Source organism: Coregonus lavaretus, assembly GCF_964263955.1.
Source record: "Coregonus lavaretus genome assembly, chromosome: 4".
Classification (NCBI taxonomy): Eukaryota; Metazoa; Chordata; class Actinopteri; order Salmoniformes; family Salmonidae; genus Coregonus; species Coregonus lavaretus.
This window is the reverse complement of record NC_139991.1, coordinates 68457860-68481784: the sequence shown is the minus strand read 5'-3', so window position 1 is coordinate 68481784 and position 23925 is coordinate 68457860. Positions and strand designations below refer to the sequence as shown.

At 43.0% G+C, this 23925-nt stretch overlaps 1 protein-coding gene across 1 annotated transcript in view; it reads right to left on the bottom strand.

Annotated features, from left to right (window-relative positions):
* LOC311127997 (multiple epidermal growth factor-like domains protein 9) overlaps positions 1-23925 on the bottom strand; it is a gene marked incomplete at its 5' end in the record, with an annotated part of 93586 nt that overhangs the window by 22554 nt on the left and 47107 nt on the right. Inside the window, one exon of the mRNA XM_084159924.1 lies at positions 10752-10891. Coding sequence (XP_084016050.1) covers positions 10752-10891 — 140 coding nt within the window. The remainder of the gene's footprint in view (positions 1-10751; positions 10892-23925) is intronic.

Here is a 23925-nt window from a genome sequence, read left to right as displayed (position 1 = left end):
AAAGATTAGGTTTGTCATCTCTTTAGACCATATTATATATCAGATATTGCATCGCTTCCCTCAAGCTGGTTTTTAATCTGTTTTTAATGTTTATGTCTTGTACACACAGGTGGTGTGTTTAATCAATCAATTTTATTTTATATAGCCCTTCTTACATCAGCTAATATCTCGAAGTGCTGTACAGAAACCCAGCCTAAAACCCCAAACAGCTAGTAATGCAGGTGTAGAAGCACGGTGGCTAGGAAAAACTCCCTAGAAAGGCAAAACCTAGGAAGAAACCTAGAGAGGAACCAGGCTATGAGGGGTGGCCAGTCCTCTTCTGGCTGTGCCGGGTGGAGATTATAACAGAACCATGCCAAGATGTTCAAAAATGTTCATAAGTGACAAGCATGGTCAAATAATAATCAGGAATAAATCTCAGTTGGCTTTTCATAGCCGATCATTAAGAGTTGAAAACAGCAGGTCTGGGACAGGTAGGGGTTCCATAACCGCAGGCAGAACAGTTGAAACTGGAATAGCAGCAAGGCCAGGCGGACTGGGGACAGCAAGGAGTCACCACGGCCGGTAGTCCCGACGTATGGTCCTAGGGCTCAGGTCTCTCAGTTGGCTTTTCATAGCCGATCATTAAGAGTTGAAAACAGCAGGTCTGGGACAGGTAGGGGTTTCGTAGCCGCAGGCAGAACAGTTGAAACTGGAATAGCAGCAAGGCCAGGCGGACTGGGGACAGCAAGGTGTCATCATGCCCGGTAGTCCTGACGTATGGTCCTAGGGCTCAGGTTCTCAGAGAGAAAGAGAGAACGAGAGAATTAGAGAGAGCATACTTAAATTCACACAGGACACTGGATAAGACAGGAGAAGTACTCCAGGTATAACCAACTAACCCCAGCCCCCCGACACATAAACTACTGCAGCATAAATACTGGAGGCTGAGACAGGAGCGGTCCGGAGACACTGTGGCCCCATCCGAAGAAACCCCCGGACAGGGCCAAACAGGAAGGATATAACCCCACCCACTCCGCCAAAGCACAGCCCCCGCACCACTAGAGGGATATCCCCAACCACCAACTTACAATCCTGAGACAAGGCCGAGTATAGCCCACAGAGGTCTCCACCACAGCACAAACCAAGGGGGGGGCGCCAACCCAGACAGGAAGATCACGTCAGTAACTCAACCCACTCAAGTGACGCACCCCTCCCAGGGACGGCATGAAAGAGCACCAGCAAGCCAGTGACTCAGCCCCTGCAGCAGGGTTAGAGGCAGAGAACCCCAGTGGAGAGGGGAACCGGCCTGGCAGAGACAGCAAGGGCTGTTCGTTGCTCCAGCCTTTCCGTTCACCTTCACACTCCTGGGCCAGACTACACTCAATCATATGACCTACTGAAGAGATAAGTCTTCAGTAAAGACTTAAAGGTTGAGACCGAGTCTGCGTCTCTCACATGGGTAGGCAGACTGTTCCATAAAAATGGAGATCTATAGGAGAAAGCCCTGCCTCCCGCTGTTTGCTTAGAAATTCTAGGGACAATTAGGAGGCCTGCGTCTTGTGACCGTAGCGTACGTATTGGTATGTACGGCAGGACCAACTCGGAAAGATAGGTAGGAGCAAGCCCATGTAACGCTTTATAGGTTAACAGTAAAACCTTGAAATCAGCCCTTGCCTTAACAGGAAGCCAGTGTAGGGAAGCTAGCACTGGAGTAATATGATCAAATTTCTTGGTTCTAGTCAGGATTCTAGCAGCCGTATTTAGCACTAACTGAAGTTTATTTAGTGCTTTATCCGGGTAGCCGGAAAATAGAGCATTGCAGTAGTCTAACCTAGAAGTAACAAATGCATGGATTAATTTTTCTGCATCATTTTTGGACAGAAAATTTCTGATTTTTGCAATGTTACGTAGATGGAAAAAAGCTGTCCTTGAAACAGTCTTGATATGTTCGTCAAAAGAGAGATCAGGGTCAAGAGTAACGCCTAGGTCCTTCACAGTTTTATTTGAGACGACTTTACAACCATCAAGATGAATTGTCAGATTTAACAGAAGATCTCTTTGTTTCTTGGGACCTAGAACAAGCATCTCTGTTTTGTCCGAGTTTAAAAGTAAAAAGTTTTCAGCCATCCACTTCCTTATGTCTGAAACACAGGCTTCTAGCGAGGGCAATTTTGGGGCTTCACCATGCTTCATTGAAATGTACAGCTGTGTGTCATCCGCATAGCAGTGAAAGTTAACATTATGTTTTCGAATAACATCCCCAAGAGGTAAAATATATAGTGAAAACAATAGTGGTCCTAAAACGGAACCTTGAGGAACACCGAAATGTACAGTTGATTTGTCGGAGGACAGACCATTCACAGAGACAAACTGATATCTTTCCGACAGGTAGGATCTAAACCAGGCCAGAACTTGTCCGTGTAGACCAATTTGGGTTTCCAGTCTCTCCAAAAGAATGTGGTGATCGATGGTGTCAAAGGCAGCACTAAGGTCTAGTAGCACGAGGACAGATGCAGAGCCTCGGTCTGACGCCATTAAAAGGTCATTTACCACCTTCACAAGTGCAGTCTCAGTGCTATGATGGGGTCTAAAACCAGACTGAAGCATTTCGTATACATTGTTTGTCTTCAGAAAGGCAGTGAGTTGCTGCGCAACAGCTTTTTCTAAAATTTTTGAGAGGAATGGAAGATTCGATATAGGCCGATAGTTTTTTATATTTTCCGGGTCAAGGTTTGGCTTTTTCAAGAGAGGCTTTATCACTGCCACTTTTAGTGAGTTTGGTACACATCCGGTGGATAGAGAGCTGTTTATTATGTTCAACATAGGAGGGCCAAGCACAGGAAGCAGCTCCTTCAGCAGTTTAGTAGGAATAGGATCCAGTATGCAGCTTGAAGGTTTAGAGGCCATGATTATTTTCATCATTGTGTCAAGAGATATAGTACTAAAACACTTAAGTGTCTCTCCCGATCCCAGGCCCTCGCAGAGCTGTGCAGATCCAGGACAGCTAAGCCCTGGAGGAATACGCAGATTCAAAGAGGAGTCCGTAATTTGCTTTCTAATGGTCATGATCTTTTCCTCAAAGAAGTTCATGAATTTATCACTGCTGAAGTGAAAGCCATCCTCTCTTGGGGAATGCTGCTTTTTAGTTAGCTTTGCAACAGTATCAAAAAGAAATTTTGGATTGTTCTTATTTTCCTCGATTAAGTTGGAAAAGTAGGATGATCGAGCAGCAGTGAGGGCTCTTCGGTACTGCACGGTACTGTCTTTCCAAGCTAGTCGGAAGACTTCCAGTTTGGTGTGGCGCCATTTCCGTTCCAATTTCCTGGAAGCTTGCTTCAAAGCTCGGGTATTTTCTGTATACCAGGGAGCTAGTTTCTTATGACAAATGTTTTTCGTTTTTAGGGGTGCAACTGCATCTAGGGTATTGCGCAAGGTTAAATTGAGTTCCTCAGTTAAGTGGTTAACTGATTTTTGTCCTCTGACGTCCTTGGGTAGGCAGAAGGAGTCTGGAAGGGCATCAATGAATTTTTGTGTTGTCTGAGAATTTATAGCACGACTTTTGATGCTCCTTGGTTGGGGTCTGAGCAGATTATTTGTTGCGATTGCAAACGTAATAAAATGGTGGTCCGATAGTCCAGGATTTTGTGGAAAAACATTAAGATCTACAACATTTATTCCATGGGACAAAACTAGGTCCAGAGTATGACTGTGGCAGTGAGTAGGTCCAGAGACATGTTGGACAAAACCCACTGAGTCGATAATGGCTCCGAAAGACTTTTGGAGTGGGTCTGTGGACTTCTCCATGTGAATATTAAAATCACCAAAAATTAGAATATGATCTGCTATGACTACAAGGTCTGATAGGAATTCAGGAAACTCAGAGAGGAACGCTGTATATGGCCCAGGAGGCCTGTAAACAGTAGCTATAAAAAGTGATTGAGTAGGCTGCATAGATTTCATGACTAGAAGCTCAAAAGATGAAAACGCCATTTTTTTTTTTGTAAATTGAAATTTGCTATCGTAAATGTTAGCAACACCTCCGCCTTTGCGGGATGCACGGGGAATATGGTCACTAGTGTAACCAGGAGGTGAGGCCTCATTTAACACAGCAAATTCATCAGGCTTAAGCCATGTTTCAGTCAGGCCAATCACATCAAGATTATGATCAGTGATTAGTTCATTGACTATGACTGCCTTTGAAGTGAGGGATCTAACATTAAGTAACCCTATTTTGAGATGTGAGGTATCACGATCTCTTTCAATAATGGCAGGAATGGAGGAGGTCTTTATCCTAATAAGATTGCTAGGGTGAACACCGCCATGTTTAGTTTTGCCCAACCTAGATCGAGGCACAGACACAGTCTCAATGGGTATGGCTGAGCTGACTACACTGACTGTGCTATTGGCAGACTCCACTAAGCTGGCAGGTTGGCTAACAGCCTGCTGCCTGGCCTGCACCCTATTTCACTGTGGGGCTAGAGGAGTTAGAGCCCTATCTATGTTGGTAGATAAGAGGAGAGCACCCCTCCAGCTAGGATGGAGTCCGTCACTCCTCAGCAGGTCAGGCTTGGTCCTGTTTGTGGGTGAGTCCCAGAAAGAGGGCCAATTATCCACAAATGTTATCTTTTGGGAGGGGCAGAAAACAGTTTTCAACCAGCGATTAAGTGCTGAGACTCTGCTGTAGAGCTCGTCACTTCCCCTAACTGGGAGGGGGCCAGAGACAATTACTCGATGCCGACACATCTTTCTAGCTGATTTACACGCTGAAGCTATGTTGCACTTGGTGACCTCTGACTGTTTCATCCTAACATCGTTGGTGCCGACGTGGATAACAATATCTCTATACTCTCTACACTCGCCAGTTTTAGCTTTAGCCAGCACCATCTTTAGATTAGCCTTAACGTCGGTAGCCCTGCCCCCTGGTAAACAGTGTATGATCGCTGGGTGATTCGTTTTAAGTCTAATACTGCGGGTAATGGAGTCGCCAATGACTAGGGTTTTCAATTTGTCAGAGCTAATGGTGGGAGCCTTCGGAGTCTCAGACCCCGTAACGGGAGGAGTAGAGACTAGAGAAGACTCAGACTCAGACTCGCTACATAATGGGGAAAACCGGTTGAAGGTTTCTGTCGGCTGAATGAGCGACACCGGTTGAGCATTCCAACAGTATTTCCCTCCAGAAGCCATGAGAAAGTTGTCCGGCTGCGGGGACTGTGCGGGGGGATTTATACTAACGTTACTGTCTGTACTTACTGGTGGCACAGACGCTGTTTCTTCCTTTCCTACACTGATATTACCCTTGCCTAACGATTGCGTCTGAAGCTGGGCTTGTAGCACAATTCTCCTGTATATTATGAGTACAGCGATTGCAATTAGAAGACATCATGTTAATGTTACTACTTAGCTTCGGCTGTTGAAGATGTTGATGAACCATGTCCAGATAAAGCGTCCGGAGTGAAAAAGTTGAATAAGGGAAAAAAGTTGCGATGGAAAAAAGGAAAATAACGTAAAGTTGGCAGCTAAAACGCACAGGAAAATGACTCTTCTGTCTCGGGATAAACGTCCGGGGTGAAAAAGTTTAACGAAAAAAGATGAGTGAGGACAAAACTAAAAAGTTGGTAAATTTGTTGAACACAGAGATTGATTAAACGTTTATTAAAAGTAAAACGTGAATAGTTTGGCAGGTAGCCAAGTAGCAACAAACAGCACAGCAGTACGGAGACAATGCGGAAGCGAGACGGAAGTCACCAAGGTCTCTGTCCATAAAATGTTATGAATACAATTGTATTACTATTATTATTACCGCACAGTATCCTCATTCACAAACATCTGCCCACCTGTTATTCTGAAAGATCCTACCAAGGAGGAGAATAACTGGTAGCAGCAGTCGGGTGGCAGGTAGCCTAGTGATTAAAGAGGCGAGCCAGCAACCGGTGGTTTGCCAGTTCTAATCCCGGGTCCATCTGGAAAAATCTGGCGGGACGTGAGCTGGCAACCAGAGGGTTGCTAGTATCAAATCCTAGATGCCATTGCCTGCCGTTGTGCCCTTGAGCAAGGCACTTAACCCCCCACAACAACAGCTCCCCGGGTGCCCAGTGTGGGGGCCCCCCGCACCTCTCAAAAAACCTGTATGTGTATGTATGAGTGTCTTTCAGAGGGGTTGAGATAAAAGCGGATGTCAAATTACAGTTGGACTTTGTGTGCAATTGACCAATAAAGTGATCTTAAAATCAGTAGGTTTTTACAACGGCAAACCATTCTGAGATTTTATTTGATCATGGCAAGAAAAACCCACTGTGTTAATACTGCAATGGAGGTTTGACTGCTTTGAGCTTTCAGTCTTGACATCCAATTATTCTTATTCAGTCGATGGAGCATGGCCTCGAACTGCTGCTTCGTAGTAGTAACTGCACACCAGATGATAAGCATAATTCCCTGACAGTCTGACACACCAAGAGACTTAATGGAATAAGCTTAGGAGGCACTAGGCAGTGGAGTCCTTTATTCCCGTCCATCTTTGAAGGCAGGGATCAAAGGAGCTGTGTCTACCAAGACAACCCCCCTTGTAAGACACATCCGCTGGGGCTTTTCCTACACAAGACCCCTGGCGTCCCCCCGGGACCGAGAACAAAGATGGAGATGGATCATTAGGTCTCCTGTTCATGTCCTGTATTCAAAGATGGTTGACTGCCCTAGGCCCACTAAGGCAACCAGCTCTCTGGAGGGTTCTGCTATGGTGACCTGGGGTCAGAAAGCCTGGTGTGTTTGTACTGTATAGCCAACTCCAATGGCAACAGATCGGGGACCAGGCTAGAGGTCAGAGGTGATCTGAGAGTGAGATAGATGAGTAACTGGACCGTACAGTACACACCCTACTCTAAGGCTGGGGAGGCAAGCAGTCTTACCACAGAAACACAGTTTTTGCTGAAATTCTGGTTAGAGGAGGATTCACTTCCTTCTTACTCCCTCCTCATTCCAGGTATCCTCCAACTGGGATTTCTGGATTTTGCAACCTTAGTATAGAAAATGACTCAAGACTCTAGCATTCAAGCACTGAAAAGCATTGCATAAGCTTGAAATGTATGCTATTTCATGGTAGCCTACATAAGCTGGGAGGGTGTCGGTCCTGCTTCCTCTTCTGTATAGCTGCTATTATCATTGTCCAGATCAACCCTCATGAAATAGTATCTTTACCATGGCATTAATTTGGCTACTGTCTCTAAAAGTATAAATTGATGCATTACTCTGTGACAACACAGTGTGTGGTCAACGCCCAATGCACAGAAAGCCAAACGGGTCCATAATAGTCGCAGACCAGTGTTGTGTTATAAAGGACGTTATGAATGACACTGCAACACTCACATGACTGAAGGTATTGAGTGCCTTGTGTATACCCTAGGGCTGGGCGATAAGGCCCAAAAATCATCTCTATTTTTTTCAACTTACGGGTGATTAATGATATACAGTACCAGTCAAAAGTTTGGACACACCTACTCATTCAAGGGTTTTTCTTTATTTTTACTAGTTTCTACATTGTAGAATAATAGTGAAGACATCAAAACTATGAAATAACACATATGGAATCATGTAGTAACCAAAAAGTGTTTGTTAAATCAAAATATATGTTATATCTGAGATTGTTCAAAGTAGCCACCCTTTGCCTTGATGACAGCTTTGCACACGCTTGGCATTCTCTCAACCAGCTTCACCTGGAATGCTTTTCCAACAGTCCTGATGGAGTTCCCAAATATGTTGAGCACCTGCTGGCTGCTTTTCCTTCACTCTGCGGTCCAACTCATCCCAAACCATCTCAATTGGGTTGAGGTCAGGGGATTGTGGAGGCCAGGTCATCTGATGCAGCACTCCATCACTCTCCTTCTTGGTCAAATAGCTCTTACACAGCCTGGAGGTGTGTTTTGGATCATTGTCCTGTTGAAAAACAAATGATAGTCCCACTAAGCGCAAACCAGATGGGATGGCGTATCGCTGCAGAATGCTGTGGTAGCCATGCTGGTTAAGTGTGCCTTGAATTCTAAATAAATCACAGACAGTGTCACCAGCAAAGCACCCCCACACCACCTCCTCCATGCTTCATGGTGGGAACCACACATGCAGGGATAATCCATTCACCTACTCTGTGTCTCACAAAGACCCAGATTTGGACTCCAGACCAAAGGACAGATTTCTACCAGTCTAATGTCCATTGCTCGTGTTTCTTGGCCCAAGCAAGTCTCTTCTTATTATTGGTGTCCTTTAGTAGTGGTTTCTTTGAAGCAATTCGACCATGAAGGCCTGATTCACACAGTCTCCTCTGAACAGTTGATGTTGAGATGTGTCTGTTACTTGAACTCTGTGAAGCATTTATTTGGGCTGCAATTTCTGAGGCTGGTAACTCTAATTAACTTATTATCTGCAGCAGAGGTAGCTCTGGGTCTTCCTTTCCTCTGGTGGTCCTCATGAGAGCCAGTTTCATCATAGCGCTTGATGGTTTTTGTGACTGAACTTAAAGAAACTTTCAAAGTTCTTGAAATTCTCCGGATTGACTGACCTTCATGTCATAAATTAATGATGGACTGTCGTTTCTCTTTGCTTATTTGAGCGGTTCTTGCCATAATATGGACTTATTCCGATTTTAGTGAGTTACAGTTCATATAAGGAAATCAGTCAATTGAAATAAATTCATTAGGCCCTAATCTATGGATTTCACATGACTGGGCAGGGGCGCAGCCATGGGTGGGCCTGGGAGGGCATAGGCCAACCCACTTGGAAGCCAGGCCCACCCACTGCGTGGTTACACGTGGTCTGCAGTTGTGAGGCCTTTTCGACATACTGCCAAATTCTCTAAAACGAGGTGGCTTATGGTAGAGAAATGAACATTCCATTTTCTGGCATCAGCTAGGCTGGACATTCCTGCAGTCAGCATGCCAATTGCACGCTCCCTTTAAAACTTGGGACATCTGTGGCATTGTGTAGTGTGACAAAACTGCACATTTTAGAGTGGCCTTTTATTGTCCCCAGCTTCTTGATATGGCCACACCTGTCAGGTGGATGGATTATCTTGGCAAAGGAGAAATGCTCACTAACAGGGATGTAAACACATTTGTGCACAAAATTTGAGAGAAATGCTTTTTGTGCGTATGGAAAATGTCTGGAATCTTTTATTTCAGCACATGAAACATGTTGCGTTGATATTTTTGTTCAGTATATTTTATCAAAATAGTTTAACCTGCTTTTTTGAAATAATCACTGATCTGGTGTTCAAGTCTGTCTATTAAAATGAAATGTGTGTTATAAATTGAACCAGAACCAAGCATAATGCACATTCACTAATAGCCCAATGACTATCTTCTTGTAGCAGGCATTATAGGAAATGAACACAGGTCTTAAACAATCTCTCAAGCACAAGCCCACGTGATAGTGAGCAGCCAGCTAATCTTTATATTTCAAGTTCAGCCAACTTGGATCTATTTGGTAGTGAACAAGGCAGAACAGTTTACTTGTTATGAACACACCCTTCTGTCTGTCTCCAATTGTTTGGACAGCATGCTAGCCTGTCCACTTTGTTCAGATGTTGAAATCAATCAATTCTTTATATAATTGTGTTTTATGCTTATTGCACATTTATAAAACACAGACTAGACAGCTAGTATAACGGGTTCGTGGTATAGAAAAGCCGTGAGCGACAAAGTGAGCATTCATTTTCCAAAATCAACTCCCGTTTTAGTAGTGTCTGCTCTGCTCGCAATTTGAGGAGTTGAAACATAAAAAGGGTATTGTTAGAAAGGTTAACTTCTCCTCTATTACAGTAAAATAATGTCTCAATGCGTTTCGGTGTCCATATGACAGATTCTGTTGGACTAAACCTAAAATGCAAATAGCGAGCTGGAACCATTTATCAGAAGTGATCTCTCATCTTTGTTGTTGTGAGTGGCAGGTTAGGGGCTTGGCGTGTGTGTGTAAACAGAGAGGAAGATGAGTGTGTGTGTAAACAGAGAGGAAGATGCGAAGCGAGAGGTTTCACTCTTGCCAAAATCTGTCCAAAATAAGCGCAATGCGTTTCTATGTGCTTATTTTGTCCCTAAGATTGTCGCCTGCCTTCCCACCTTTGGGACAACGACTCCCATTGTTAGGGCAGAGACATGAGCATCTTGTCATTATATACAGATCGATACTCATTAATGTGTGTAGGAGGAGAGATGCGTAATTCGCTTATCATGCTGCACGGTACTTAGGCCTGCCATTCTGCCCAGCTGTGAACTATCGAAAAGCGAAAGGGTACAGGGGAAAATGCTTATCACAGTGATTGCAGCGGAGTGATGACTCTGACATTTCCTCATTAGCGGAATGGGAGCTATGTTGACTGTGGTCGACAAAGTCGTTTTAACAGCCAATGGATGTTCTTTTTTTTGCAATTCTTTCTTTTAAGGCCAAGGCAATATCACACAGTGTGAATACAAAACAGTCTGTCAGCAGGCAGCATGGGAGCGAATCGCTCCGGAGAATTCAATATATCAGTTTCTTTACCGTTACATAACAACTAATGCTGTTTCGTGTTTACTGCATAAACAGCTCTGATGGGGACATGTTATGAATATGATTACATGGAAAATACGTCCTTAGAGTTCATTTGATTCATCAAAATTAAAATTTGGTTAATGCATTTCTACATCTGTGCGAATGTGTTGCTTCTCTGCAGTCTGCACAGCCCTGGCATAGAGTAGAGGCTATGGCAGACATTTGTTTCAACCTTGGGCACAGCGAGGGTGACTCACCTGATTGTGGGTGGCAGAAGTTGGACTGATTATTGCACTGGCATGGCTGGCACCCCGTGCTGCTGAAGCGGAAGAACCCCGGGTGGCACTCGTCACACTTGTCACCGTACACGCCTGTCTTACACCGGCACGTCCCAGAGCTGTGGAATGAACGGAAAGCTGGTGACACTTCAGTCAGGACCCCTGGGTTCTTATAATGCCTGCTTAAATGTGCACTACAATGGGGTAGCCAAATTGAGAATGTCACAGATACAGACACACACACACTTTTGCACATCTCACATTTAATGAGAACACTGGTTCAATTCCTGAAGTAACAGTGAGTTAGAGACCCAGGGGTTATTCAAGCAAAAAAAATTATCATTGCTGAAACTTACGTTGATCTCAGATCGATTGTCTGGGGCCAAGTTAACCTACCCTTTCATGTAAGAAAGTCATGACCATCAAGCTTTTAGGTGTAGTGTTTAAACAGTGTATGACTTTGTTGATGTTTGCAAATGGTGTGTTAGAAGAAGTCTGTTAGGTGGCCTCCTGGGATTGGTTTATGGGAAAACACCCATATTATGTTACATAGGGCATAGGATATAAATACCACGGTTAAAACAAAGGAGGACAGCACAACATATTATTTTGAGTCCGTTGTTCTCCAGATGCCTGCAGATGTCTGTCAATTTATGCTGAAATCTTGTGATATAAATAAACATTTATAATCAAAGTACAGTGTAAGCGGACTCCTTGTTCTCACAGCAAAATTAGCAACATTATTTAGATACCACAGAATGGCGACGAGTAACATTTGGGGCGTGATGCGTCTCTCCAGTGTTCCATTCATGAGCTGCGAAGTGACTCCCGCTCAAGACACCGGCTCATAAGGTGAGATTTCTCACAATTTTTGTGCGCTGGTCACTCAAGGAGCACATTTGTTGCTCCTCGACCATGACAAACTTGCGTTCAGTCTGCATGTTCAATGCAGCACATGCAACAATGTTGATGACAATGATGCTGTTTTCACTTTGCTTCTTAATATAAATCCACTAGCATTCTATAATTACACTATTAGTTTGTGTTTCTTACATCTGCTTTTCTTAGCAAGTTGGGCCTAAATTGTGTTAGCCGCTAATGCTAATTGCTAGTTAGCTCGCTAGCTAGCTAATAAATGTACTGAGTCAGAGCAAACGTAACTAGCTATACAGCCTGATAATACCAGTGATGGTGTAGACCTAAAACAGCAGGTTGTTTGTGCAACAGTATCTTCTAAATCAAAGAGGAATACGCGAAGCATGAATGTTAGCTACATGAAGTAGCTAAGAGATGTAGCCAAAGATTATAGGGTCCCCTAGGAAACACTGACCAACACTTTGGTTCCTACCCTGTCACGATAACTCCGCCTAGCATTTTCATTCATTGTCATGTCAAACACTGTATTCAAAGTGCCAACTATTATATTCTAACTACAGAATTAGAATAATCATTCTATTTCTATGATTCCAACAGTTCACCCAAGTGTTTTGCTCTACATCGCAAGTCAAATCGCAATTGCAACATTTGGTTAAAAATAAGGCCTATGTTGTTTGCCGATATCATGCAGTCCTACGTGGCAGTGTGGAAATGACCTCAAATGAGAAATTTATGAAAATAATTTTTGGTTGAAGTTTAATTGAAAAGTATAAAACAAATCAGAATGGAGAAAGATCCATTGAAATCACTTAGAATGTATGTGTTGCCAACCTAGGGTTACGTACTACTCACAAAGCAAATTTAGAACTTATATTATTAAAAAAGATAAAATACCGTCAAAACGTCATTTAAAAAATTTTTATACCGCGATATGAGATTTTGCCCATATCACCCAGACCTAATAAGAATGTTGCTCTCTCCTCACTATATTGTTCCTGCACTGCAGAATTACCATCTTCAGAGAATGTTTTTATAATTTATCTGCAGATAAATCGATGTCTGGTGCTCAAAAAGCAATAGTAACAGTATGCAAATCAGGGAGCCAAATGAACGGCTCTTTCACATATGCGATTCGGTTCCCGACGTTCACCAAAAAGAGACGTTCAAAAAGAGCCATTCGTTCGCGAACGACCCATCACTACTTTTGTGCAGCTGCTCTTAAACCATGCTGGAAACTCCAGTTGTAACTGCATTTGTAAAATGAAGTGGTAGCATTGCAAAACTGCTTTCTAAAGCATTGTTCCGCAATTGCATTAAGAATTGTAGTGCATTCACTGCTTGTCAGAATACACGTTTCCCTCCCTATGGTTCTCGCAACTTGACATGCGCCTCAAGAGGAATATTTATCTTGCATAGAACACACAACAAGCCGACTCGGTCAACTACTTTACTATGGGGTTGTCTGATTTTATTTTTAATAACAACATTACATGGCAAAAATAGAAGCACTGGAAAGTTTCATCCTGAGCGATAAAGTCTAGGCTTTGAATTACTTTGCCAGCAGCTACAGTAGGCTACACACCTCTGTCTGAGACACACCTCTGTCTGAGACACACCTCTGTCTGAGACACACCTCTGTCTGAGACACACCTCTGTCTGAGACACACCTCTGTCTGAGACACACCTCTGTCTGAGACACACCGGTGGTGCGCATGATAGACAAATGAATTCCCATCATCTGAACATCGGAGTTTCAGCAACAATCATGCATGTCAGTTCAGTGCACACAGCTTAACAGACAAAATCAAATAGTTGATAATACATAATATATTTCGTAGATCAGACATGCTTCTGTCTGTACAAGGCTATGTCATCTCCAAACCATAGCCTATAAAGTAAGACATGATATAACAGCACTGTAGAGATAATGATAGCTTGTAACAAGCAGTTTGGTCCGATTACCCTACCAAACTATAGCAAAGGGGCAGAGAAGTGATGCATTTTTTCCTATACTACACTATATTTGTATTTATTATGGATCCCCATTAGCTGCAGTTATACAATTTTAAAAACATTACAATACATTCACAACACACTGTGTTCCCTCAGGCCCCTACTCCACCACTACCACATAGAGTTGAAGTCGGAAGTTTACATACACCTTAGCCAAATACATTTAAACTCAGTTTTTCACAATTCCTTACATTTAATCCTAGTAAAAAATTCCCTGTTTTAGGTCATTTAGGATTACCACTTTATTTTAAGAATGTGAAATGTCAGAATAATAGTAGAGAGAATGATTTATTTCAGCTTTTATTTATTTCATCACATTCCCAGTGGGTCAGAAGTTTACATAGACTCAATTAGTATTTGGTAGCATTGCCTTTAAATTGTTTAACTTGGGTCAAACGTTTCAGGTAGTCTTCCACAAGCTTCCTACAATAAGTTGAGTGAATTTTGGCCCATTCCTCCTGACAGAGCTGGTGTAACTGAGTCAGGTTTGTAGGCCTCCTTGCTCGCACACGCTTTTTCAGTTCTGCCCACACATTTTCTATAGGATTGAGGTCAGGGCTTTGTGATGGCCACTCCAATACCTTGACTTTGCTGTCCTTAAGCCATTTTGCCACAACTTTGGAAGTATGTTTGGGGTCATTGTCCATTTGGAAGACCCATTTGCGACCAAGCTTTAACTTCCTGACTGATGTCTTGAGATGTTGCTTCAATATATCCACATAATTTTCCTTCCTCATGATGCCATATATTTTGTGAAGCGCACCAGTCCCTCCTGCAGCAAAGCACCCCCACAGCATGATGCTGTTACCCCCGTGCTTCACGGTTGGGATGGTTCTTCGGCTTGCAAGCTGCCCCCTTTTTCCTCAAAACATAACGATGGTCATTATGGCCAAACAGTTCTATTTTTGTTTCATCAGACCAGAAGACATTTCTCCAAAAAGTGTGATCTTTGTCCCCATGTGCAATTGCAAACCGTGGTCTGGCTTTTTATGGTGGTTTTGGAGCAGTGGCTTCTTCCTTGCTGAGCGGCCTTTCAGGTTATGTCGATATAGGACTCGTTTTACTGTGGATATAGATACTTTTGTACCTGTTTCCTCCAGCATCTTCACAAGGTCCTTTGCTGTTGTTCTGGGATTGATTTGCACTTTTCACACCAAAGTACGTTCATCTCTAGGAGACAGAACGCGTCTCCTTCCTGAGCGGTATGACGGCTGCGTGGTCCCATGGTGTTTATACTTGCGTACTATTGTATGAACAGATGAACGTGGTACCTTCAGCTGTTTGGAAATTGCTCCCAAGGATTAACCAGTCTTGTGGAGATCTACAAATTTTTTTCCTGAGGTCTTGGCTGATTTATTTTGATTTTCCCATGACGTCAAGCAAAGAGGCAGTGAGTTTGAATGTAGGCCTTGAAATACATCCACAGATACACCTCCAATTGACTCAAATTATGTCAATTAGCCTATCAGAAGCTTCTAAAGCCATGACATCATTTTCTGGAATTTTCCAAGCTGTTTAAAGGCACAGTCAACTTAGGGTATGTAAACTTCTGACCCACTGGAATTGTGATACAGTGAATTATAAGTGAAATAATCTGTACGTAAACAATTGTTGGAAAAATTACTTGTGTCATGCACAAAGTAGATCTCCTAACCGACTAGCCAAAACTATAGTTTGTTAACAAGAAATGTGTGGAGTGGTTGAAAAACAAGTTTTAATGACTACAACCTAAGTGTATGTAAACTTCCGACTTCAACTGTATCTACAATACAAAACCATGTATACGTGTGTGTATAGTTCGTATGTTATCGTGTGCATGCATGTGTCTGTGCCTATATTTGTGTTGCTTCACAGTCCCCGCTGTTCCATAAGGTGTATTTCTATCTGGTTTCTTTTTATCTAATTTTACTGCTTGCATCAGTTACTTCATGTGGAATAGAATTCCATGTAGTCATTGCTCTATGTAGTACTGTACGCCTCCCATAGTCTGTTCTGGACTTGGGGACTGTGAAGAGACCTCTTGTGGCATGTCTTGTGGGGTATGCATGGTTGTCCGAGCTGTGTGCCAGTAGTTCAAACAGACAGTTCGGTGCATTCAACATGTCAATACCTCTCATAAATACAAGTAGTGATGAAGTCAATCTCTCCACCACTTTGAGCTAGGAGACATTGACATGGATATTATTAATGTTAGCTCTCTGTGTACATAGGGCGGCGCACAATTGGCCCAGCGTTGTCCGGGTTTGGCCGTCATTGTAAATAAGAATTTGTTCTTAACTGACTAGCCTAGTTAAATAAAGGTTAAAACAAATAAAAAAAACATCCAAGGGCCAGCCGTGCTGCCCTTTTCTGAGCCAATTGCAATTTTCCTAAGTCCCTTTTTGTGGCACCTGACCTCACGACTGAACAGTAGTCCAGGAGTGACAAAACTAGGGCCTGTAGGACCTGCTTTGTTGATAGTGCTGTTAAGAGGGTAGAGCAGCGCATTATTATGGACAGACTTCTCCCCATCTTAGCTACTGTTGTATCAATATGTTTACAATCCAGGGTTACTCCAAGCAGTTCAGTCACCTCAACTTGCTCAATTTCCACATTATTTATTACAAAATTTAGTTTAGGTTTAGGGTTTAGTGAATGATTTGTCCCAAATACAAAGCTTTAAGTTTTGATATATTTAGGACTAACTTATTCCTTGCCACCCACTCTGAAACTACCTGCAGCTCTTTGTTAATGCAGTCATTTCAGTTGCTGTAGTAGCTGACGTGTAAAGTGTTGAGTCATCTGCATACATAGACACACTGGCTTTACTCAAAGCCAGTGGCATGTCGTTAGTAAAGATTGAAAAAAGTAAGGGGCCTAGACAGCTGCCCTGGGGAATTCCTGATTTTACCTGGATTATCTTGGAGAGGCTTCAATTAAAGAACACCCTCTGTGTTCTGTTAGACAGGTAACATTTTCCACAATATAGCAGGGTTGTAAAGCCATAACACATTCGTTTTTCCAGCAGCAGACTATGATCCATAATGTCAAAAGCCACAGCGAAGTCTAACAAAATAGCTCCCACAAACTTTTTGTCATACATTTCTCTCAGCCAATCATGAGTCATTTGTTTAAGTGCTGTGCTTGTTGAATGTCCTTGCCTATAAGCTTGCTGAAGTCTTGTTGTCAATTTGTTTACTGTAAAATAGCATTGTATCTGCTCAAATTTTTTTTCCAAAAGTTTACTAAGGGTTGGTAACATCCTGATTGGTCAGCTATTTGAGCCAGTAAAAGTGGCTTTACTATTCTTAGGTAGCGGAATGACTTTTGCTTCCCTCCAGGCCCAGGGGCACACACTTTCTAATAGGCTTAACATGAAAATATGGCAAATAGGAGTGGCAATATCGTCCGCCATTATCCTCAGTAATTTTCCATCCAAGTTGTCAGACCCCGGTGGCTTGTCATTGTTGATAGACAAAAATAATATTTTTACCTCTTCCACACTCACTTTACGGAATTCAGAACTCAAAATTCTGTCTTTCATAATTTGGTCAGATATACTTGGATAACACATTTAAGGTGCTCCAAAGCTTTTTACTATCATTCTTTACAGTGCGTTGCAAAAGTATTCATCCCCCTTGGCTTTTTTCCTATTTTGTTGCATTACAACCTGTAATTTAAATTGATGTTTATTTGGATTTCATGTAATGGACATACACAAAATAGTCCAAATTGGTGAAGTGAAAAAAATTACTTAACGGAAAAATGGTGTGTGCATATGTATTCACCACCTTTGCTATGAAGCCCCTAAATAAGATCTGGTGCAACCAATTACCTTCAGAAGTCACATAATTAGTTAAATTAAGTCCACCTGTGTGCAATCTAAATGTCACATGATCTGTCACATGATCTCTGTATATATACACACCTGTTCTGAAAGGCCCCAGAGTCTGCAACACCACTAAGCAAGCGGCACCACCAAGCAAGCGGCACCATGAAGACCAAGGAGCTCTCCAAACAGGTCAGGGACAAAGTTGTTGAGAAGTACAGATCAGGGTTGGGTTATAAAAGAAATATCAGAAACTTTGAACATCCCACGGAGCACCATTAAATCCATTATAAAAAAATTGAAAGAATATGGTACCACAACAAACCTGCCAAGAGAGGGCCGCCCACCAAAACTCACGGACCAGGCAAGGAGGGCATTAATCAGAGGCAACAAAGACACCAAAGATAACCCTGAAGGAGCTGCAAAGCTCCACAGCGGAGTTTGGAGTATCTGTCCATAGGACCACTTTAAGCCATACACTCCACAGAGCTGGGCTTTACGGAAGAGCGGCCAGAAAAAAGCCATTGTTTGAAGAAAAAAATAACAAACACGTTTGGTGTTCGCCAAACGCCATGTGGGAGACTCCCCAAACATATGGAAGAAGGTACTCTGGTCAGATGAGACTAAAATTGAGCTTTTTGCCCATCAAGGAAAGTGCTATGTCTGGTGCAAACCCAACACCTCTCATCACCCCGAGAACACCATCATGCTGTGGGGATGTTTTTCATCGGCAGGGACTGGGAAACTGGTCAGAACTGAAGGAATGATGGATGGCGCTAAATACAGGGAAATTCTTGAGGGAAACCTGTTTCAGTCTTCCAGAGATTTGAGACTGGGACGGAGGTTCACCTTCCAGCAGGACAATGACCCTAAGCATACTGCTAAAGCAACACTCGAGTGGTTTAAGGGGAAACATTTAAATGTCTTGGAAAGGCCTAGTCAAAGCCCAGACCTCAATCCAATTGAGAATCTATGGTATGACTTAAAGATTGCTGTACACCAGCGGAACCCATCCAACTTGAAGGACCTGGAGCAGTTTTGCCTTGAAGAATGGGGGGGGGGGGGGGGGGGGGGGTGAATAGTTATGCACGCTCAAGTTTTCTGTTTGTCTTATTTCTTGTTTGTTTCACAATAAAACATATTTGCATCTTCAAAGTGGTAGGCATGTTGTGTAAATCAAATTATACAAACCCCCCAAAAATCCATTTTAATTCCATGTTGTAAGGCAACAAAATAGGAAAAATGCCAAGGGGGGTGAATACTTTTGCAAGCCACTGTAGTTCCTTCTTTTTATTCAGTTTAGTCACATGATTTCTCAATTTGCAATACTTTTGCCAATCGGTCGTGCAGCCAGACTTATTTGCCATTCCTTTTGCCTCATCCCTCTCAACCATACCATTTAAAAATTCCTCATCAATCCACAGGGATTTAACTGTTTTTACAGTCATTTTCTTAAATGGGTGCATGCTTATTAGTAACTGGAATAAGCAATTTCATAAATGTGTCATGTGCAGCGTCTGTTTGCTCCTCATTACACACCAAGGACCAACAAATATTAATATTAATCAACATAGGAATCACTACAAAACTTATTGTATGACCTCTTATACACTATATTAGGCCCAGCCATTGGAACTTTGGTTTTCCTAGATATGGCTACTATATTGTTATCACTACATCCGATCGATTTACTTCTGCTCTTTTTTTTCTCAACACTTTTTTTGTTTTATTTTTACTTTTTTTGTTAAAAATAAATGCACTGTTGGTTAAGGGCTGTAAGTAAGCATTTCACTGTAATGTCTGCACCTGTTGTATTCGGCGCATGTGACCAATACAATTTGAGTTGATTTGATTTGATACTGCTTTCAAGCAAATTTTTGCAGCATTAGTAAAGATGTGATCAATACATGTTGATGATTTCATTCCTGTGCTGTTTGTAGCTACCCTGGTAGGTTGGCTGATAACCTGAACCAGGTTGCAGGCACTGGTTACAGTTTGAAGCTTTGTCTTGAGTGGGCAGCTCAATGAAAGCCAGTCACTATTTAAAATCACCCAGAAAATATACCGCTCTGTTGATATCACATACATTATCAAGCATTTCACACAAGTTATCCAGATACTGACTGTTAGCTGCCCACAAGAATGGACTTTAGGTGAGGCAGATGAACCTGTAGCCAATATTACTTCAACAGTATTTAACATGAGATCCTCTCTAAGCTTAACAGGAATCTTGTTCTGAATATAAAACAGCAACACCTCCACCACTGGCTTTTCTGTATTTTCTGTAAATGTTATAACTTTGTATTGCTACCACTGTCTCAAAGGTATTATCTAAGTGAGTTTCAGAGATACTCAGAATATAAATGTCATCTGTTACTAGCAAATTACTGATTTCATTAACCTTGTTTCTTAAGCTACATATGTTAACATGGGGTATTTTGAGAACTTTTCTTCTGGGATGCTTACTTGTTTTCATTGCTTTACTGGGAAGCTTAGCAGAAATAGATATGCTCATGTTATTTATGTTGGTGCAGGGAGAGCTGCACACAGAGTACTTCCTACTAGGGCACACCTAGTAGGATCAGCAGAGGCATTCAGGGTAGTTAGAGGGACATAAATTAGGTTACTTACATTGTGTCTACCAACACCCCAAGTATTATGTACATTTGCTGAAGCATTATGACAACTCAGCGTCACAATGGTAGGGGTTAACTGAGCTGGGTCATTGTCTCAACGCAGCCTTATAATGCTGTGAAAGGATCCAGGAACCCAAATGATTTGTGTGGATCCCATCCTCCTATATACATTTACATTTTTGTCATTTAGCAGACGCTCTTATCCAGAGCGACTTACAGTTAGTGAGTGCATACATTTTTATTTTTCATACTGGCCCCCCGTGGGAATCGAACCCACAACCCTGGCGTTGCAAACACCATGCTCTACCAACTGAGCTACATGGCCGGCCATTCCCTCCCCTACCCTGGACGACGCTGGGCCAATTGTGCGCTGCCCCATGGGTCTCCCGGTCGCGGCCGGCTACGACAGAGCCTGGATTCGAACTGCGATGCAGTGCCTTAGACCACTGCGCCACTCGGGAGTTATGACCAAAAGTATGTGGACACCTGCTCGTCGAATATCTCATTCCAAAATCATGGGCATTAACAAGCAATTGGACCCCTTTGCTGCTATAACAGCCTCCACTCTTCTGGGAAGGATTTGCCACGGGACTTGCTTCCATTCAGCCACAAGAGCATTAGTGAGGTCGGGCACTGATGTTGGCCGATTAGGCCTGGCTCGCAGTCGGTGTTCCAATTCATCCCAAAAGTGTTCAATGGGATTGAGAGGTCAGGGCTCTGTGCAGGCCAGTCAAGTTCTTCCACACCGACCTCGACAAACCATTTCTGTATGGACCTCGCTTTGTGCACGGGGGCATTGTCATGCTGTAACAGGAAAGGGCCTTTCCCAAACTCTTGCCACAAAGTTGGAAGCACAGAATTGTCTACAATGTCATTGTACGCTGTAGCGTTAAGATTTCCCTTCACTGGAACTAAAGGGCCTAGCCCGAACCATGAAAAAAACCACCACAGGCCATTATTCCTCCTCCACCAAACTTTACAGTTGGCACTATGCATTGGGGCAGGTAGCATTCTCCTGGCATCCGCCAAACCCAGATTAGTCCGTCGGACTGCCAGATAGCGAAGCGTGATTCATCACTCCCGAGAACGTGTTTCCACTGCTCCAGAGTCCAATGGCGGCGAGCTTTACACCACTCCAGCCGACGCTTGGCATTACGCATGGTGATCTTAGGCTTGTGTGCGGCTGCTCGGCCATGGAAACCCATTACATGAAGCTCCCGACGAACAGTTATTGTGCTTACGTTGCTTCCAGAGGCAGTTTGGAACTCAGTAGTGAGTGTTGCAAACAAGGACAGATGATTTTTACACGCTAACTACTTCAGCGGTCCCGTTCTGTGAGCTTGTGTGGCCTAAAACTTCACGGCTGCGCCGTTGTTGCTCTTAGACGTTTCCACTTCACAATAACAGCCCTTACAGTTGACCAGGGCTGCTCGACCAGGGCAGGAATTTGACAAACTGACTTGTTGGAAAGGTGGCATCCTTTGACGGTGCCACGTTGAAAGTCAATGAGCTCTTCAGTAAGGCCATTCTCCTGCCAATGTTTGGAGATTGCATGGCTGTGTGCTCGATTTTATTAACCTGTCAGCAACGGGTGTGGCTGAAATAGCCGAATCCACTAATTTGAAGGGGTGTCCACATACACTATATATACAAAAGTATATTATACTGCAACAGAAGAGCTCGGCCAGAGGTGGAAAGTCCTCATTCATTCATCTCTCAGGACTGCCATTGCCCAGTCCAGGATGCACACAATAAATGGCATTCCTGTTTCCCTTGGTTGAAACAGGTCACAGTTGGGACTTAACTTGCGAAACATTGTGCACTTAAATCACATGAAACACACAGGTCTCATTTTAACTGCCTGCATTACTTCTCCCTCAAATAACTCACATACCACTTACTAAACAGTGACCCCGTGCACCCCAACCTGGGAGATTTTACTTCTGAAAACCTGTAGCTTTGGAGCTTTGACACATCAAATGTTCAAGTGAGCCATCCATCAAAGCTCTTTAAACCTACTATTCATTTTATAGGTTCTTTCCATTCACAAGAGCGTTTCTTAAAATCTGCTTGAGGTGTAAGGAAACCTCCAGACATACATCTATGTCTGGTAATATAACATAGGAGTGACGTATGCTACTGCATACATGTGCTAGTAATGACATACAGATCATCATAAAGCAAGATTACCCAAAAACGGCAAGTTGTTGCGATGACCCAGAAACGGTAAGTGGTTGTGCAATCAAGGTCATGCCATTTCTTCATTAGACCCTCCTCAGTCCTCATAAACATAATTGAAAAAGCCCTCTTCATCGCAAGCAGAAGGCACAAAGAGGTTTAGATTTCAAGGTTCCTCCGTGTAGCTCAGTTGGTAGAGCATGGCGCTTGCAACGTCATGTATGTAAGTCGCTCTGGATAAGAGCATCTGCTAAATGACTAAAATGTTTTTAAAAATGTCTCTGCCCCTTAGCTGACAAAACAGGCAATGAAAAAGGGGACCTGAATAGCGTTCCTGTCTCAAGAGCACTCGATCCTGAGAGCTTTCACCTGCAGTAGGCATATTCAAAGCAAAGGGATGAGACGTGGGCCGCGTTCCAGGCCGACTACATTGCAGTCGCTTGCCAGATCTCAAAATATTGGTTGATGCGTGCAACTCGACAGAGCCTGGAACGCCACCCTTATGAAATGTTGAGGCTGTTTAAAACTTCCCATTTTTCATCTCTGAATACACACAATGTATGAACTGCCTGTAGAGAGTAAACTTGTATTATGCCTAGTTATATGGTTAGTCTCCGCATTGTCCTCATTGAATATGTACTTTGTCTATTGCAGCATCCACCCAGTATGATGGAATTGCTCCTTCTGTGTAAATACGGAATGCAGTCTTGGGACCAGGCTAGGGGTCAGAGCTGAGCCAGATGATGAGCCTCATAGGAGTGTGTGAAACCAGACTAAACTAACTGCCCCCAGTCCCAGACAGCCTGTCCTGAGTTTTACCTCATCACTTCACCAGACAAGTGTGTTCTACTACTACAACAACAACAGACTCATGCATTAAAAGAGGGTGGGTTGGCCCACAAACACAGACATATACACACACACGGTGGAGACAGACCTTCAATTAATAAAGGGATCATGAATTTTGTATGGGTCGTCCTAGAGCGAGGAGGGAGATTCCCCTCATTCAAGGAAAAGAGGAGGAGAGGAAGAGGAAATGTGTTTGTAGTTTGAGATTGATTAAGATGCCAATGTGCAGTGTTCTCACTGAACAGTAGTGTGTGGCTGTCACTGCAGTAGTCTTCATGGGCTAAGATAGTAAGTACACAGAGCTGGTTTAAAATCAAGGTGCATCAATCTCTCCATATAGTAAATACTAGGCTAGCTCTAGTAGATTAAGTCTAGTATTTTACATGGAGATTTCTACACCTTGTGTTTGCTTGCAGTATCCACTTAAGTTAGGCCAGCATCTCCACTCCAGATGTTTGAGCAGCGAGTACCTAGGCAGTTAAAATATTTGGAGATACTCCATTATTTGGAGCACCTGAAATGGCATTTTAAAATGGTCAAATCTATTCATTTGAATGTGTTAATGAAATAGCTTTGTCCTGTATTGTTGGTGTTTGTATGGAGTGAGTTTGCAGTGATAGAATAGAAGGGTGTTCAGCTCTCCTCAGCTTATTATTACAGGCCTGCTGCTCTGACACTGATCTGCCACAGGCACCGGCAGTCCTTTGATGATTTTCTTTCTCAGTCATGTTTAGATGGAGGGAGCTGCCAGGATAAAGAGAAAGGTTGCTGCAGAGCACAATGTGTCATGGTG